Source organism: Trichechus manatus, unplaced genomic scaffold (genome assembly GCF_000243295.1).
Source record: "Trichechus manatus latirostris isolate Lorelei unplaced genomic scaffold, TriManLat1.0 scaffold00165, whole genome shotgun sequence".
In the NCBI taxonomy this organism is placed as follows: domain Eukaryota; kingdom Metazoa; phylum Chordata; class Mammalia; order Sirenia; family Trichechidae; genus Trichechus; species Trichechus manatus.
In genome coordinates this window covers 5,102,621-5,120,004 of record NW_004444101.1, presented here as the reverse complement: position 1 = coordinate 5,120,004, position 17,384 = coordinate 5,102,621, and the positions used below count along the sequence as shown (strand labels likewise).

The 17,384-nt window shown below is 58.1% G+C and overlaps 2 protein-coding genes across 3 annotated transcripts in view; both read right to left on the bottom strand.

Moving 5' to 3' along the window:
• ANO7 (anoctamin 7) overlaps window positions 1–13,415 on the bottom strand; it is a 28,906-nt gene extending 15,491 nt beyond the window's left edge. Inside the window, exons 1-13 of the mRNA XM_004386515.1 lie at window positions 13,412–13,415; window positions 13,084–13,204; window positions 12,051–12,132; window positions 11,332–11,526; window positions 10,929–10,983; window positions 10,803–10,887; window positions 9,299–9,415; window positions 8,817–8,866; window positions 6,007–6,009; window positions 4,966–5,105; window positions 4,243–4,350; window positions 3,547–3,683; window positions 2,172–2,229 (exon numbers count right to left, since the gene is read on the bottom strand). Of these exons, the coding sequence (XP_004386572.1) occupies window positions 2,172–2,229; window positions 3,547–3,683; window positions 4,243–4,350; window positions 4,966–5,105; window positions 6,007–6,009; window positions 8,817–8,866; window positions 9,299–9,415; window positions 10,803–10,887; window positions 10,929–10,983; window positions 11,332–11,526; window positions 12,051–12,132; window positions 13,084–13,204; window positions 13,412–13,415 (1,155 nt within the window). The remainder of the gene's footprint in view (window positions 1–2,171; window positions 2,230–3,546; window positions 3,684–4,242; window positions 4,351–4,965; window positions 5,106–6,006; window positions 6,010–8,816; window positions 8,867–9,298; window positions 9,416–10,802; window positions 10,888–10,928; window positions 10,984–11,331; window positions 11,527–12,050; window positions 12,133–13,083; window positions 13,205–13,411) is intronic.
• A 3,063-nt stretch (window positions 13,416–16,478) lies between these two features.
• The window catches only part of PPP1R7 (protein phosphatase 1 regulatory subunit 7), a 38,967-nt gene continuing 38,061 nt past the window's right edge, over window positions 16,479–17,384 (bottom strand). The window contains exon 10 of one of the 2 annotated variants that reach the window (XM_004386479.3): window positions 16,479–16,779. In XM_004386479.3, the coding sequence (XP_004386536.1) occupies window positions 16,603–16,779 (177 nt within the window). In that variant the 3' untranslated portion in view covers window positions 16,479–16,602. The remainder of the gene's footprint in view (window positions 16,780–17,384) is intronic. The other variant, XR_002825642.1, reaches the window with a different exon arrangement.

Below are 17,384 nucleotides of genomic sequence, written 5' to 3'. Positions count from 1 at the left end.
GCCCAGCTCCTCCCGGCCTGTCCTCCCCCCACGACCCCGACGCTGGGCAGTGCCTGGGCCCAGCTCCTCCCGGCCTGTCCTCCCCCCACGACCCCCAACCCTGGGCACTGACAGTCACTGCTTGAGGTCACAAGCAGGGAAGCTGAGACCATCGCCCAGATCGTCAGTTACGGCGGGCCCTGACCCAGTCCCTGGCTCTCACAGCTCCTCCAGGCGGGAGTGGACACCGCTGCATTCCAGGGTCGGCCCAGGTCAGGAGTGGGCACCCCCAGCCCAGGCAGCCCACGGGGTGGCAGCTGTCCTTTGTGCCTTCAGTGACCAGCAGAGAGGGGCAGGGGCTCCCGGGCAGGCCTGTCCTGGCCTTTTCCCGACCACAGACAGTGGAACACCCCCAGACAGGGCACCTGGCCTGTGTCACGTGACCCCGGCTCTGTCCCCACCAGGGATGCTGAGCTGCAGGGGTCTGCAGCTCCCTCCTCACCCACCAGTGGGGCCCACCCCCGACTGGGCCTGGGGATTCGCTGTCTGTCCTTGGCTGTCTGTCCCACAAGTCTATCCATCCAATATCTTGGCGCTGGGGTGTCTGGAGGGTCCGCTGAGCAGCTTGGGCATGTCCCCCACCCAACTCCCCATCCTGGCCACGTCCCCCTGTGCAGTGAGGGGAGGGGAAGCCTCTGAAAGTGGGGTCTTCATTTCTGTGGGCCTCAGCCCCCAGCCCTCAGGCTGCAACCCCATGATCACCCACAAGCCTTCCAGCTCAGTGGAGGCCTCTGCTTCCAACTCTGGGGCAGGAGTGGTATGGGGCCAAAGGGCTGTTCAGAGTGGGATCAGGGCTCAGGGCGCAGGGCTCGGGGCTCAGGGCTCAGGGCTCAGGGCTCGGGGCTCAGGGTTCCGGACTCAGGGCGCAGGGCTCAGGGCTCGGAGCTCAGGGTTCAGGACTCGCGGCACAGAGCTCAGGGTTCAGGGCTCAGGGCTCGGGGCTCAGGGCTCAGAGCTCGGGGTTCAGGGCTCGGGGATCAGGGCTCAGGGCTCAGGGCTTGGGGTTCAGGGCTCAGGGCTCGAGGTTTAGGGCTCAGGGCACAAGGTTCAGGGCTCAGGGCTCAGGGTTCGGGCTTCAGGGTTCAGGGTTCAGGGATCAGAGCTCAGGATTCAGGGCTCAGGGTTCAGGACTCCGGGATTAGGGTTCACGGCTGAGGGATCAGGGTTCTGGGCTCAGGGATCAGGGCTCAGGGTTTAGGGCTCAGAGCTCAGGATTCAGGGCTCAGGGTTCAGGACTCCGGGATTAGGGTTCAGGGCTGAGGGATCTGGGCTCAGGATTCAGGGTTCAAGGCTCAGGGTTCAGGGTTCAGGGCTCATGGTTCAGGGCTCAGGGTTTAGGACTCAGGGCTTAGGGTTCAGGGCTCAGGATTCAGGGTTCAAAGCTCAGGGTTCAGGGTTCAGGACTCAGGGTTTAGGGCTCAGGGCTTGGCGTTCAGGGCTCAGGGTTCAGGGCTCAGGGTTCAAGACTCAGGGCTCAGGGCTCAGGGCTCAGGGTTCAGGGCTCAGGGCTCAGGACTGAGGGCTCAGTGTTTCGGGCTCAGGGCTCAGGGCTCAGGGCTCAGGGTTCAGGGTTCAAGTCTCAGAGCTCAGGATTCAGAGCTCAGGGTTCAGGAGTCAGGGATTAGGGTTCAGGGCTGAGGGATCAGGGCTCAGGATTCAGGGTTCAAGGCTCAGGGTTCAGGGTTCAGGGCTCAGGGCTCAGGGTTCAGGGTGCATGGCTCAGGGTTCAGGGCTCAGGGATTAGGGTTCAGGGCTGAGGGATCAGGGCACAGTATTCAGGGTTCAGGGTTCAGGGCTCAGGGTTCAGGGTTCAGGGTGCAGGGCTCAGGGTTCAGGGCTCAGGATTCAGGGCTCAGTGTTTAGGACTCAGGGCTTAGGGTTCAGGGCTCAGGGTTCAGGGTTCAAGGCTCAGGGTTCAGGGTTCAGGACTCAGTGTTCAGGGCTCAGGGCTTGGGATTCAGGGCTCAGGGCCTAGGGCTTGAGGTTCAGGGCTCAGGGCTCAAGGCTCAGGGCTCAGGGTTCTGGGTTAAGGGCTCGGGGTTCAGGGCTCAGGGCTCAGGGCTCAGGGCTCAGGGCTCAGGGCTCAAGGTCAAGGCTCAGGTTTTAGGGCTCAGAGCTCGGTCTCCACTTACAATCTGGTGCCTCTTGGTGCTGGGGAAGAAGGTGTCCTGGTTGTCACTCCCGAGGAACCTGCGGCAGGTGAGAGGGCAGAGCTCAGGTTCACAGGCATGCGTGGGGCACACGTGCACGCGAAAGCACACACACGTGGGAGTCCATGCACACTGAAGCATGCACACGTGGGAACAAGTACACATGAAGCATGCACACATGGGAACAAGCACGCATGAAGCACATGCACACGGGAGCACAGGACAGGCCCACAGACATGCACACACACACACACACACGGAAGCACGGGACAGGCCCACTGACATGCACACACACACACGGGAGCACAGGACAGGCCCACAGACATGCACACACACACACACGGAGCACGGGACAGGCCCACGGACATGCACACACACACACACACACACGCATGCCCTCAAACCCCATTCCTGACACCTGGCCATGTAGCTGATGCCCATTTTGCCGTTTCCTTCCCAGATGCCACAGAAATCCTTGCACCCACCTCTCCAACCCCTGTCGTTCTGTTGTCCACAGGGTGGCTACGAGTCGGAACCGACTGGACGGCACCTAACAATGGCCCTCCAGCAGGGAGGGGAAGAGTGGGGCCACGGGCCCTTCCTTGTGCTGCCCAGGAGCTCTGGGCATGGGGCCACAGTGGGTGGGGACAGCTGGTGTTGGCGGTGGCCATGAGGACACATGACGAAGCAGAGGGCCCTCGCTGGGATGCCAGAATCCGGGTGACCACGTGGGTGGGGGCAGAGGGATGGAGTTTGAATTTCCGCCTCAAGGAAGGGCGGTTTCTTTTGTGGGCAGTGAGACTGTGTGGGGTCTTTAGTGCCAGTCACCAACACTGGTCCCTGCGGTCTGGACTCAGGGAAGGAGGGCTTTCCGCCCTGCATCTGTGTGCGGCCACGTAACCAGCTTTGTCCAGTAATGCGTGTGTGGACGCAGCTTGAGTCACTTCCAGGCAAGCTCCTGGAGCTGCATGATCACACGCTGCGTCCTGCCTCTGTGGTCATGGTGGCTGTGACAGAGGGACCGCCGTGCACCAGGCCCTGAGAGACCGTGGTGACAGGGACACAGACCAGGGAGACAGATTTCGTCGTGTCCAGTACTGAGATGGGGATGTTTGCAACCTAACCACCGCACTCTGACTGCTGCAGGGGCTTCTAGAAATGGCCGGCCAGTACAAGAGCTGGCCCACCTGAGCTCATGCTTCCTGGTGAGAAGGCCCAGGAAAGGCAAGTGCTTGGGGGAAGTCAGCTGCTGCTCACACACTTGTTACTGCTTTCTGTCATGCGCGCATTCACCCTGGTGCTCTTGTCCGTGACGGGTACCGCCCGAGCTTGCCCGTGGCCTGGGGGCCGTCCTTACCTGGGCAGCTTGCTCACTTTGAACTGGCAGGAGTAGTACTCGGGGGGCACGTCGGGCACCTCCTCCTGCAGGATGTTGGGGATGCCCAGGGCAGCCAGCACGCCGGCTGACCAGTTGGAGGCCTGATTGGGCAACTCCTGTGAGGAAACGCCACAGGGTAGGGGTTGGGGCGGGGGTTGTGCACATAACAGGCGAAAGGTCCTTGCCTCTCTGCCCAGCTCCGGCCGCGGTGGGAGCGTTGGGAGCAGGTAAGCCCCTTCCCCTGGGCCTCAGGCTCTGAGGGCTGCTCAGCTGTACATTCTAGGAATGAGGCCCCTCCAGGCAGGGACAGAGGAGTGGCCACTTGGTCCAGGCCCTGCCATGGTGGTCACAGTCAGCCACACAGAGGACAGCAGAGCAGCCCCAGAGGTTCCAGGAGCCACCGCCTCCTGGAATATCTCCAGCCAGGCTGAGCAGCCCCACTCTGACTGCCATAGTGCAGTGCCAGGCCCTCAGCAGGGGTCTGCGGGGTCAGGGCCCCAAGGGGACCAGCCTAAGCCAGCTCCAGCTCACACTGTCAGCCCCATCCAGTGTGCCTCGGTGGGAGGATGTGAGCAGGAGCCCTCCCGGTTGTTGGCATGGGCAGTTGCTCCCAGTAACAGTCGCTTAGGCTTGGGACTTTGAGACCCACTTCTGCCCCCGTGCACCTCTAGTTACCTGCAAGGGCAGCTTCAGGCGCAGGTCTTCCGCGTAGTAGCAGAGCACAGCCCAGGGTGCGCTGAGGAGGATGTAGCGCACTGCCATGTCCTGGTCCTGGACGTCGTGCTGTGGGGATGGAGGGGCTGTGTGAGAGCTTGAGGGCATGCATGTGTGCATGTGTGCATGTGTGTGGGGTGAATGCACGTGTGAATGCATGCGTGTGTGCATGTGTGTGCACATGTGTAGATATGTGGCAGGCACTCCTGGAGCCCTGGGGTGGGCTGGCCTGGGGACTTTCAGTTCTGTGGACAAATCCTCCTACTGAGCATGTGACTCTTTTACAAAGACCTTCCTCTAACCCACACACTAACGCTCACATTGACAGGTTACCACGTCTCATAGCTATTAATGCTGCATTTAAAAAGGCTCTCCTCTCTGCCTTGGTGGGAAATGGAGAGAAAGTCTCCCTTGCATGGCTTGCCCACACGCAGCTTCTACTCTTTGCTTCCAGACCAGGGGTGCCGTCTGTCCGAGCCCTCAAGGCCACCACAGTCGGGGTCAGAGGCAGCATGGGGCAGGGCCCTCCTCCTGTAGCCAGTGGTTCCCAGCCACAGGCAACTGGCTGAGGGGCGTGGTGTCTGGCAGGACATCGGAGCTCTGGATGCCACGCCCTGAGGAGAGGTCTGAGGTCATCGAGCAAAGGCAGGGTCCAGGGCCCTGCCCACAACTGACCCCAGATACCTGGTCCACATGCAGCCCGGCTGTCCGGAGGTTATCCAGAAAGGTCTCCCGCCATGCCCTGTGCCTGTCTGTCTTGTCTCGGGTGGAGCTGTCCTGCGGCCGACCCAGCCTCAGGTCTTCCTCCCAAACAAGGACGAAGTCTGTTGAGAACCGACAGGAACACAGGCGAGGCTAACGTGGGGGCCCGGCCCAGGGAAAGGCTATGCATCCCAGTGGGGACAGTTAGGTTCTGATGGAAAGCTGGAGTCCAGGGCTTGGACACTGCTGCTTCCATGCACCTGACTTTATGGCTTGTAAATTATATATAATAAAGCTGTTAAAAAATACCATTGACTATTGACTATCTAAGGCAACAGTAACAGCAATGTTGCTTGGGATTTATAAGATATCTAGAAGTAATCTGTGAGATCAATAAGAAAAAAAAGTGGGAGGGGTAAATGAAGTTAAAATGTAGGTTTATTTCATAATTTGGAACATGATAAAAGTACAATTTTAAGGTTGATTGTAATAAGTTGTGATTTTGTAATTTTGAGAGTAGCCATGGAAAAAAAATGACATGAAAAGGTAAAATGAGAAAGTCATAGAGGAGAAAAATTGAATAATAAAAGGTATTTGATCAATACAAGAGAAGGCAGGGAAGGAAAAATAAAAGAACAAAGAATAGATGGCACAAATAGAAAAAACCAGCAAGATGGTTGTCTTAAACCCAACTATATTGGTAATTACACTAAGTGTAAGCGAACTAAACACTCTGATTAAAATGCACAGATTGTCAGGCTGGATTATAAAAAAGAAGACCCAATTATAAGCCGTTTACAAGAAATACATATAAATTTTTTTAAGTTTGATAAAAAATTTGTGGTAAAAATGCTCAGCAAACCAAAAAATTTGGGATTCTCCTTAATCTGATAAGAAAAAATCCACAGAAAAACCCTCCATATATACATATACATACATACATATACGTATATATATGGAGCCCTAGTGGTGCAGTGGTTAAGCGTTCAGCTGCTAACCAAAAAGTCAGCAGTTCAAATCCACCAGCTGCTCCTTGGAAACCCCGTGGGGCAGTTCTACTGTGTCCTTCAGGGTCACTGTAAGTTGGAATCAACGTCAACAGGGTTGGTTTATATATATATGTATAATATATAATAAAATAAAATCATAAGACTTTGAAAGAAAAAACTGTTATTTGTGAGCAACATGATAGTGTTCATAGAATATATAAAAGAATCTACAAGCTATTTGAATGAAGTGAATTTAGCAAGGTCACTATATACAATCTCAATATTTAAAAAAAAACTCAAATTATTTCAAAATAGTTGTGACAAATAGAAAAGGAAAAATTTTAAAACAATACTATTTACAATACCATTTAAAAATCTACCACCTGGGAATACATCTACTAAAAGATGAGAAAGATCTCATTGAAAACAACAAAACATTGCTGAGAGAAATTAAAGTACATCTAAATGAATGGAGCAATATACCATCTCCATGGATAGAAAAACTCTATGTTGTAAATACATCAGGCATGCCCTATCCCTTTTCAAACGAAACCTGATAAAAAATGTTAAATATCAGACAAAATAGACTTTAAGACAAAAAGTATTGCTACAGGTACAGGCATAATTTTCTAGGAAAATACAATAATTGTAAACTTTTACATGAAACTACTAAGCAAATAACTATGTCGTTTGTTTCTAATATAACATACTTAAAAAATGTGCAAAGTTTATAAATGGAGGAACCATAAGGAGAAATGGAGAAATTGCACCATTATGGAAGAAGATTGTAAGACATTCTGCCAGTAATTGAAAGATATGAAGGAGACAAAAAATAATAAGGATGGATGGAAAGATTTGAACAACACAGTGAGACTGGTCCGGTGGGCACAGAGCAAGCTTTGAGCCCAGCAATTCTAAGCACATGTGGAATATTAACTAACTGGACCATAAAGCAAGACAACTATTTTCAAAAAGTCGGTATCATGGAAACCAGCCTCTCTGAACAAACGCAGTTAAGTTAGAAATTAGTTCTAAAAAGAACTAAAACAAAAAAAAAAACTTTATATATTTGGAACTAAAAAATATACTTTTAAACATTTTATGACTCATGGGAGAAATTATAAAGTTATAAAGAAATTAGAAAATATTCAGAATTAAATAATGAAAATGTCAAAATTTGTGGGAAAATTTGAGGGAAATTTATTGCCTCAATTCTAGTATCAGAAAGGAAGATCGAAAACTAATAAGCTAAGCATCAGACTAACAAACCACAACCTCAACAACAGCATCAACAACAGATTAACAAAATAAACCAAGGAGGGGAGCCGGAAGGAGCCCCAAACAGAGCAGACAGCCCCAAGACGACAGGCAACGCTGGGGGGGCTCATTGTGAATCTGCGTCCCAATCACAGCCCCAGGTTCAGAGTGAGTGACACCATCCCAGGACAGAGGTGGCTTCGCAACTCTTGAAAAAAGGAGAATTTGGGATTGCTCCTAAACTGACAAATTGCGGGAGCAGGGGTAGGTGGGGCGGGGATTGGGGAAACTGTCACGGAGCAGGGAGAGCGGGGAAGTGCCTCTAGAAATCTAGAAGTTCTGCAGCCTGTAGCAGTGGGGGGAGCTGCCAGGGACTGGCCTGCCAACGTGCCCACATGTGCCCGTGGGCTACGGGGGGTCAAACGTGCTTGGAGTGCAGAGGAGGCCAGAGGGAAATCCAGGCGCAGGTACGGGATTATCTTAGAGGACGGTGTCTGTCCCTGTGTGAGGCCACTTACTGCAGGAGGAGGGCCGGGCCCTCAGTCCCACCCACTCGGATAGGCCCGCACCTTCCTCATTCATTCCATCCTCCACTCATTTATCCATCAACATCCCACCCTCACGGAGCTGACGTTGTGGAGGGGGGAATAGACAGAAATCAAACAAACAAGTGCCTGTGGAGGGTGTCAGATGGTGGAGAGGGAGACGCAGGGTGGGTGGATGGGAGGGTGACCTTTGAGTACACCTCAGTGGATGGAGGAGTGAGCAGGTGTCCACGGAGGTGAAAGTGCCTGGGTGGAGGGTGAGGCCGTGCAAAGGGCCTGTGGCAGGAGGTGCCTGGAGGTCTGGGGGCTGGAAGGAAGAGATGGAAGCTTCCCACGGTAGGAGGGTCTAAGGGGCTGGGAAAGGGACAGGACCATGGCTGGCCTTGTAGGCCACTGTGAGGGCTTTGGCCTTCTCACAGAAAGAGGGGGAGCCACTGGGGGTTCTGAGCAGAGGAAGGATGTCCTGACTTCTCCCCTTAATGTGGGTCTCTGTGCTGCCGGTGGGGGCAGGGTGGGTGTGGAGCCTGGCTGGGTGCTGGTGCCATTTCTGGTAAAATGCAGCAAGAGGGGTGGGGTGGGAGTGGGAAGTGGGTGGAGAGATTTGGGAGGTGTCGACAGAGGGGTGGGTGGGAGTGGGAAGTGGGTGGAGAGACTTGGGAGGTGTGGCAGGGATGGGCTGCAGGAAGCGGGAGACCCGGGTAAGGGGAGATGGGGAAAGGGCGCTCTCAGTCAGCTCTGAGGCCGGAGCCAGAGGAGGACTGGAAACCGCTCAGCCTCAGAGCCCCCCAGCTCCACCCACAGCAGGGAACCTGTTCCTGCCATCCCCCAGCATGGGTTTGCTTACAAGGCCCCAAGCCTGCCTCCAGCACAGCACTCAGCACGAGGCTGTTTCAGGAGGTGTTGTTGGGGAGGGAGGGGCAGCCTGGCTAGTGAGAAGTGTGGCCTGCACCCACTGACCTCCTGATGCCACCCATGGATGCCCCATCTGTCCCCACCCCCAGGACCAACACGGGTGGGGCTGAGAGGTGTGGGAGGGGCTCACCAATCCTGGGCTTGGCTGGGCTCCTTGCCCTGCAGGCGGCCTGGGGTCCACTCAGCTGAAAGGGAAGGAGGCAATGTCAGCCTCTGACCGTGGGGACCACCCCCACTGCCCGAGGAATGTTGGCCTCTGACCGTGGGGACCGCCCCCACTGCCCCAGCAATGTTGGACTCTGACCGTGGGGACTGCCCCCACCGCCCCAGCAATGTCCCACCACCCAGGGTCACAGAGGAAAACGCAAGCAGGGGGGCACAGGGGCTCCCAGGCCCCAGGGGTTGCAGGCAGGCAGCCAGAGGGCCAGGTCCCTACAGTCTCCCCATGGGCCCCCAGGGACCTCTGAGCACCGGGCCTGGGCAGGGGACAAGGACCAGGAGAAGCCTGGCCATGACCCAAGGATGTCCACCCTCAGGGGTTTCAGGGACCCCGCCCTGTCCGGCTGCCCTGTACCAGGGCCTGGGACTGTCCCCGTGCGTCTTACCTGAGACCCGCCAGCCTCATGCAGGGCCGTGCTCCCATAGGAGCCCACTTTCTCTGCCCCGGGGGCCATGTCGATGAGGACGCTGCTGTCCTCCTCCAGGGTCCGACACCGCAGCATCACGCTTCTGCCTCCAGCAGGACCAGGGCGCCCGAGGGCAGAGGGACATGTGAGACCAGGCCCTGTGCCCCACACAGCCCCACCGAGCATCTCCAGGGCAGGGCGAGCCCATTTTCCAGGTGAGGGACGCCAAGCCCACAGCCCCGGGGGCCTGGGAGCACGAGAGGGTCCCAGACGGGGAATCGGCAGCAATGACACCGGGAGGCCTGGCTCCACAGGACGTCTGTCCATCCATCTGTTCCCCAAAGCCACCCACTCGTCCACCTTCTGTGGTGTGGGGGCTGGTCGGCCCAGAGGGCCAGCCTCAGAGCACAGACCCCCCTGCTCGCTTGCCTGAGGAGCAGAGCCATCCTGGGGGCAGTGGATGGCACCTCCTGGGCCACTTGCCTGAGCCATCCCTCCTGAGGGTCTGATGCCAGGATCCCAGGACAGGATGGTGAAGGCGTGGCATGTCTGGGACACCCTGGGCCCTCAGAAAAGGCTGGCCTGGCCAAGCTGACCCTGCATGCTGGTCCCCCGTGCCTCTCCCTTCAGGCTTTTGTGTCTCTCTGTGAGGAGGACCGTACCACCGTTCCAGGTAACGGGCCTGCAAAGTGTGGCAAGGGGTGGGTGGGGGATGGTGCAGAACCAGGTGGCCCTGCGGGGTCACCAGAGCCGTGGTGGAGGAGGGGTGCAGGCGGAGGAGCCACTGGGGGACAGAGGTGGACGGTGCCTCTAGTCTGGCCCTCCTTTCGGGTAAGCAGAGGCCCAGAGAGCAGAGACTGAAGCCCAGACCTACAGACTCAGAGCCAGGGCGTGGCATCTGATGGGTCTCCAGTGTGGGCCTGGGGATGCCCTGGGCAAGTCAACCAGGCTGTACGTGGGGTGCAGCCCCTGCACTGCTGAGCACCCCCAGAGCCTTGCAGAGGGGCTGGGACAGAGGGGCGTGGGACAGGGGTGTGGGACAGAGGGGTTGGGACAGATGGGTCTGGGACAGAGGGGTGTGGGACAGAGGGGCTGGGACAGAGGGGCTGGGACAGAGGTCCTGGGACTGAGGGGCTGGGACAGAGGCACCTGGGACAGAGGGGCTGGGACAGAGGGATGTGGGACAGAGGGGCTGGGACAGAGGGGCTGGGACAGAGGGGCCTGGGACAGATGAGCGCATGCAACGGCCTGGAGCTATCGTTCTTTACTGGGAGGTGGGGAAACTAAGGCCCCACCTCACACCTGTCCAAGGCCCCACTGTGCGCCTGTCCCTGCTTGTCCCGTGGAGCTCAGAGCAGGCTCCTGGGCAGTAGGGTGAACCCGGAGCTGTAGGGGAGCCCACCACCACCATCCACAGCTCAGGGCGGGTGGGCCAGGAGCCTATTCCCACTTGTCCCCCACGGCCCACACGCCGTAGTATGGGTTCCTACCTGGCACTGCGGTTTCCGGAAGCAGCCTCAGAGGTCATGGCCCGCCACGCAGCCCCAGCTTGGTCTAGCTGCAGAATCTGGCAGGCTGGGGGCAGAGAGCTGGGCGGAGCGTGTGGCCATGTGCACCGGCCCAGCCCGGGTCCCGCAGCCCTGCCCTGGTGGGCGGGCGGCTGGCAAACGGCTGGTACAGGCAGGAGGGGGCTGGCACGGCTGGCCGGCTGTGAGGCAAGGTCTCCCCAATCCTGGAACAGGATCTGCCTTTGTTTGAGAAGGGGGTGTGGGGCCTGGTCTCCACAAACAGAGGCACCCATTTCCCTAGAGCCTCACATAGGCACCACGCAAATGCTGCTGGGAGCCAGTTGACGGCCTGGCAGGGAGGTGCTCACCACCTTGTTTGTTTAGGGATTTCAGCGCCGCATCAGCTGGGGGCTGTGTGGACTATTATCGTGTCTCTGATGCCCCTCACCAGGCACGGGGACACTGAGGCACCTCAAGGTTAAACAGGTGCTGGGGGTGGGTGTGTGGGCACTCTGAGGGTGGTATGGTGCTCCCGGGGGTGTACAGGTGCTCTGGGGGTGTGCAGGTGCTCTGGGGGTGTGCAGGTGCTCCCGGGGGTGGGCAGGTACTCTGGGGGTGTGCAGATGCTCCCGGGGGTGTGCAGGTGCTCTGGGGGTGTGCAGGTGCTCCCGGGGGTGTGCAGGTGCTCTGGGGGTGGGCAGGTGCTCTGAGGGTGTGCAGGTGCTCCCAGGGGTAGTGGGTGTCAGCCGGGGCTGGGTGGGTGCTCTGGGGGTGGGTGGGTGTCAGCCAGGTGTGGGTGGCTGTCAGCTGGGGGTGGGTGGATGTTCCTGGTGGTGGGTGGGTGTCAGCCAGGGCCCAGGGACCTCAGGAGACCTGGGGTGCAGGTCAGCCCTGCCGTCTCCTGGGGGTGACCTCAGGTGGGTCATGTGAGTCTCAGAGCCCCATCTGGGGGCTAACTGTGGAGGGCGGGCTCTCCTCATCCCTGGGAGCCCGCTCATACACACCAGGGCTCGTGGCCTTGCCTTGCAGGTGGTTCTTGCTCCGCCTACTGACCCCCCACCCCGCCCAGCCCACTTGTCAAAATCCCTGGAGCCCAACATCTCATCCTGGATGGACCCCTTTCTGGCCCTCTCCATGGCCCCGGGCCCTCTCCACAGTCCCAGGCTCAGGGCCACCCAGGGAGCCCTGAGCTTGCCTTGGGGTGTGCGGGACGGTGGGCAGGCCCCTCACAGCGGGAGCCTGGCCTGAGGGTCTCCACAGCAAGGTCTTGTTGGGGCCCTGTTCGCCCAGCGCAGACCCCGAGATTAGGGTCCTAGACCAAGGATGGGCTGAGGACGGGTCCCCAGAAACCAGGAGGGGCAAGGGGGAGGTGGAAAGGGAGGACACCAGGTGGGGTGTGACCTGGGGGACAGGGAAGGTGGGATGCCAGGTGGGGTGTGACCTGGGGGACAGGGAGGTGTGACCTGTGTGACCTGGGGACAGGGAAGGTGGGACGCCAGGTGGGGTGTGACCTGGGGGACAGGGAGGTGTGACCTGTGTGACCTGGGGACAGGGAAGGTGGGACGCCAGGTGGGGTGTGACCTGGGGACAGGGAAGGTGGGATACCAGGTGGGGTGTGACCTGGGGACAGGGTAGGGGGGGACAGCAAGTGAGGTGTGACCTGGGGACAGGGTGGGGGGGACAGCAGGTGGGGTGTGGGGACAGGGAGGTGTGACCTGTGTGACCTGGGGAACAGGGAAGGTGGGATGCCAGGTGGGGTGTGACCTGGGGACAGGGTAGGGGGGGACAGCAAGTGAGGTGTGACCTGGGGACAGGGAAGGTGGGGACGCCAGGTGGGGTGTGACCTGGGGGACAGGGAAGGTGGGACGCCAGGTGGGGTGTGACCTGGGGGACAGGGTGGGGGGGACGCCAGGTGGGGTGTGAACTGGGGGATGGGGAAGGTAGGGATGCCAGGTGGGATGTGACCTGGGGACTGGGTGGGGGGGATGCCAGGTGGGATGTGACCTGGGGGACAGGTGACCTGGGGACAGGGTGGGGGGGATGCCAGGTGAGGTGTGATCTGAGGGACAGGTGACCTGGGGACAGGGCAGGGGGGACGCCAGGTGGGGTGTGACCTCGGGCAACGTCCCACCAAAGGAGGCATTGGCCTGATCCCGCGGGGGCCCCAGAGGGTGAGGTGCCACTCAGATTCCTCCACCTGATGCTACTCGATGCCCTTGCTCTGGCCAGTCCCTGGCGAAGGGTCCTCCCAGGGAGACGTTACCTCCCAGGGGCCCGGGTCTGCCTGAGGGCTGTCCGGTGAGGAGGGGCAGGGTTGTAGGCGCTGAGGCAAACCTGCCACAGCCAGAGCAGGAGGTGGAGCCCGTCAGTGCACACGGAACCTCCTGAAAGGAGACTGGCCCGGGGGGATAGTTTTCACTTTATACAATTCTTTATGGTTGGATAGTTTTTCAAGTTGCATTAATTTGTAGTTTAAAATTAAGAAAGAAGAACGTACTTCCCATGAGCACTGGTGTCTCCTTAGGCCCCAGGTGCTGGAGGAGCCAGGCCCGCGGCCTCCGCAGCACTGACTCAGCCCTAACTTTTCCTACCCATTCGTGTAACATTTAGAAATGCATTTGCTGGAAGCAAAAAACAAAACAAACAAAAACCCCATCCAGCTACTGTGGCTAAAGCAAAAGAGGCCTTTTTTCTCCCAAGTAGGGGGAGGTGGGTTAGTGTGGTGGCTCTGAGGAGTCAGTCTTTGCAAGCCACGAGCCTCTGCCTCATAGTTGCAAGGCGGCTGCTGCAGGCCCCCCCATCAAGTCTACGCTCGAGGTGGCAGGAAAGGAAGTGCGCCCCCTGCTGGCTGCACCTGCCCATTTTCTCAGGAAAGCAGGTGTTACTGGCTGGCTATGTGTCTCTAGGTCACCTGGCCACAGGTCAGTCTGTAAGGGGACCAGGTCTATCCGTCCTGATTGGTTTAGGCCAATGGCGGCCCATCCCTGGGGAGAGGCACAGGCTGCCCTGAGCAAACCGCTGCCCTGTGGGGACCCTCTCTGGGCCTGTCTGCAGCTCTGCCCACAGCTAGTCCCAGCGCGGACTCTCAACCTTCACGCCAGGGTAAGTCTCTTGACCCTCAAGCGCCTGACCTGTGCCACCCTCCCTCCCCAGCCCAGACTCTGCCCCACCCCCACCTCCAAACTCTTCCTGCCAAGAGCCTGGGCTTATGGGGGGGGGGTGGTTTCCAGGCTTCCTTTGTCCCCTCGTGGCAGCTCCACTGATCATGTACCACCACGCGGCCGTGAAGGTGTCCTTCCCTATGCTCTTCAGCAGCCTGGGCTCCCCTCCCTTTATTCCATCCCCCACCCCTCCCCACCCTTTTTCTCTCCCCTTCCCCTCCTCTCCCCACCCCCAGGCTGTGGCTTCTCAAGTTGGCCCTTCTCCCTGGTCCCCCGCCCCAGGTCTGGTCCTCTGCCCCAACCTCTCCTGACTCCAGACCCGGGACTCCCTCGGCGCCCCCCGGGTGAGGACCCCCATCAGGGATGCCTGTGTCTTCGCCCCTCCTCCTGCCCTCTCAGGCCCCGGATCTTCCTGGTGCCCCGCCACCCCCCTACCTGCAGCACATCTCCTCTGGAGGGTCTGTCTCCCCAGGCAGCTATGGGGGCCTCCTCAAGGCGCTGTCCTTCCTGGTTGTATCCTATTACGGCTGCCCCCTGAGCCCTGCCCCCAGGGAGCAGGGAGCAGGGAGCAGGGGTGGATCTGAGGGTCCCCGGCTGCTCTGCCCTCTGAGCCCCACCCCCAGGGAGCAGGGGGAGGATCTGAGGGTCCTGGGCTGCTCTGCCCGCCTCTGACTGAGGGTCATGGGGGCCCAGCCCCCTGCCAGCAAGAGCTCCAGGATGTGTACAGGACAGAATCAGACGAGCCCCCGTGGAGTGCTGGCCCACAGAGGCTCCAGGTAGGGGAGGCCCAGCGATCAGGTGGAGCACCTTCGATATCTCAGTGCAGAGGTGGCGGGAGAACGTGAGAGGGGCTTGGGGGGACCAAGGAGGGGAGAGCGTTCACCTGTGTACCCTGCTCTCCCACGGGTGGGTGGCGGAGACAGGCCTGAAGCTGGTCCTGGAATCGGCCTGCATAGTGAGGGTCCCATCAGGATGTCCTTGAGGGCCCAGAGCAGGGGGACTGGGGAAGTGGTGTCACATCACACGTGTTCACGCCTCATGACTTAAGCTGACCACACGCATTTATTCCCTCACAGCTCTGCATGAAGTCTGACTTGGGTCTCACGAGACGAAGACCAAGGTGTCTGCCCAATAGTCATATTCTATCCTGTGACAAAGCTTAATTTCTCTTTTCCTATACATTTCATGCGAAAGCTGGCCAATGAATAAAGAAGACCAAAGAAAACTCTATGCCTCTTAATTACGGTGTTGGTGAAGAATACTGAATATACCATGGACTGCCAAAAGAAAGAACAAATCTGTCTTGGAAGAAGTACAACCAGAATGCTCCTTAGAAGCCAAGGACGGCAAGACTACGTCTCACGTACTTTGGACATGTTGTCAGGAGGTACCAGTCCCTGGAGAAGGACATCATGCTTAGTAGGGGGTCAGCAAAAAAGAAGACCCTCAACAAGATGGACTGACACAGTGGCTGCAACAATGGGCTCCAGCATAACGATCGTGAGGATGGCGCAGGACTGGGCAGGGTTTCGTTCTGTGGTGCATAGGGTCGCTTGAGTCGGAACTGACTGGACGGCACCTAACAGCAACAACATACCTTCCAAATCATCATCTTTAATAGTTTATATGTGAGAGGAGTCTGGGGCAGCCCTGCCCGCTAGGCCTTTCTGTGATGATGGATGTCTGTAACCTGTGTCGTCCAGTCGGGCTGCTGCTGGCCACCTGTGGCCGTGGGCCACCTGCGGCCGTGGGCCACCTGCAATGTGGGGTGTCTCCACCTCGGGCAACGCCGCTCCAGGGCCTCTGACCTATCAGGGACCTCTGTGGCCGCACACCCCACTCTCTGTGCGGCAGGTGAGAAAGCTGAGACCTGACAGAGGGCGGTGCCCTTCGAACATGAAGTAGAGACCCAGGGGGCGGTCACTGTGAATTTTATAAAAAACTAGCCCAAACGACAGCAGGGCAGGGCTGGGAGGGAATTCTGTAAGTGACGAAGGGCCTGATCTTTGGAGAAGACTCACCGGGGTTGGAATTCTGCCTGCAGCCCAGAGCAGCTGTGTGGCGTGGGATGTCACCCCTTCGCTAGGGCTCCCTCGGAGGGCAGGGGGCACTCACAGGCAGCCAGCCACCTCTCCTCACGAGTATCCCTCAGCGTCCCAGCACAGAAGGCTGATCATCTTGCACCTGAGTTCTTTGTTATTTATTTTTTTAATATATTTAATTTTTCCAAACTTGGCACCAACTGGTCTACAAGGTTAAAGACCTCTCGGCTGACATGGGTCACGATGCTGGGATGGCCCCCGAGGACCATTTGGGCAGCAGGGGCCATCTCCACACCCTCAGACCCACTGTCTCATACGACGCAGGTGGGGCCGCGGCCTCCCTCATGGCTACAACGACTGTCCACAACTGAGCAGGAGCAACGCTGTGCGTGGCAAGACTTACTAGGGACGGCATCTCAGACTGGAGAGCGGGCACCATACACCTCAGTGAGCACTCAGGGCTTTTATTGCCGTCGGGCTTGTGACTGGTGGGAGAGCGACGATTTCAGGAGCAACAGGTAGATTAAAAACCGTGGCCGGGAAGTTCTTCGAGGACGGGGACCAGTGAGGAGTAGGGACTCAGAACCTGACGAACGTGGCGTCTATCTGCCGCACGCTGGGGAGGGCCAACATGATCTTCCGCCGGTACTGGGGGTCCTTCTGCAGGGGATTCCGCTCCAGGTACACCGTCTCCAGGCTCCTGGCGCCCTTCAGCTCATCCAGGTCGCTCCAGCTCTCGATGAGGTTGTCGTTCATCTGGAAAGACACACGGACACACACGCACATTAGAAAAGCTTTTAGAGCAGACCCAGACAGACCTGAATCTCAGCCCCATGGACCCAAGCTGGGAGCGAGGCCTGGGGACATTCCCAAGACTCTGCATCCAGTCCTCCCAGGCACGTCCTGAAACCTTCCATCCTCTCCGTACATCCTGGCCACCATTCAAGTGGAATGGACTTGCTCATGCCCAGAACCTGGACCACTCACCAAACCTGGGGCAAATCCCAAGGAAGAGCAGCAGAGAAAGAACAAAGCAACACTGACAAGACCTCCCTCGTCTTCCCGGCCCAGTGTCACAGCAGCTCTGGTTAGACTCCCTGTAAACCAGTTCTCAGTAATCGCTCCCGAGGCCCAGACAACCTGCTGTGACTGAGCGTAATGAGTCCATCAGAGGCCACCCACGTAAAACTCACAATCTCCACAGACCACTTCCGTGGCTCGTTCTGCTGTGACGTCCCCGGTGGTGGTGGGCTTCACGGGTACCATCCCCAAATACTCCCCACAGCCCACTTCCATGGCTCACTCTGCTGTGACGTCCCCGGTGGTGGTGGGCTTCACGGGTACCATCCCCGAATACTCTC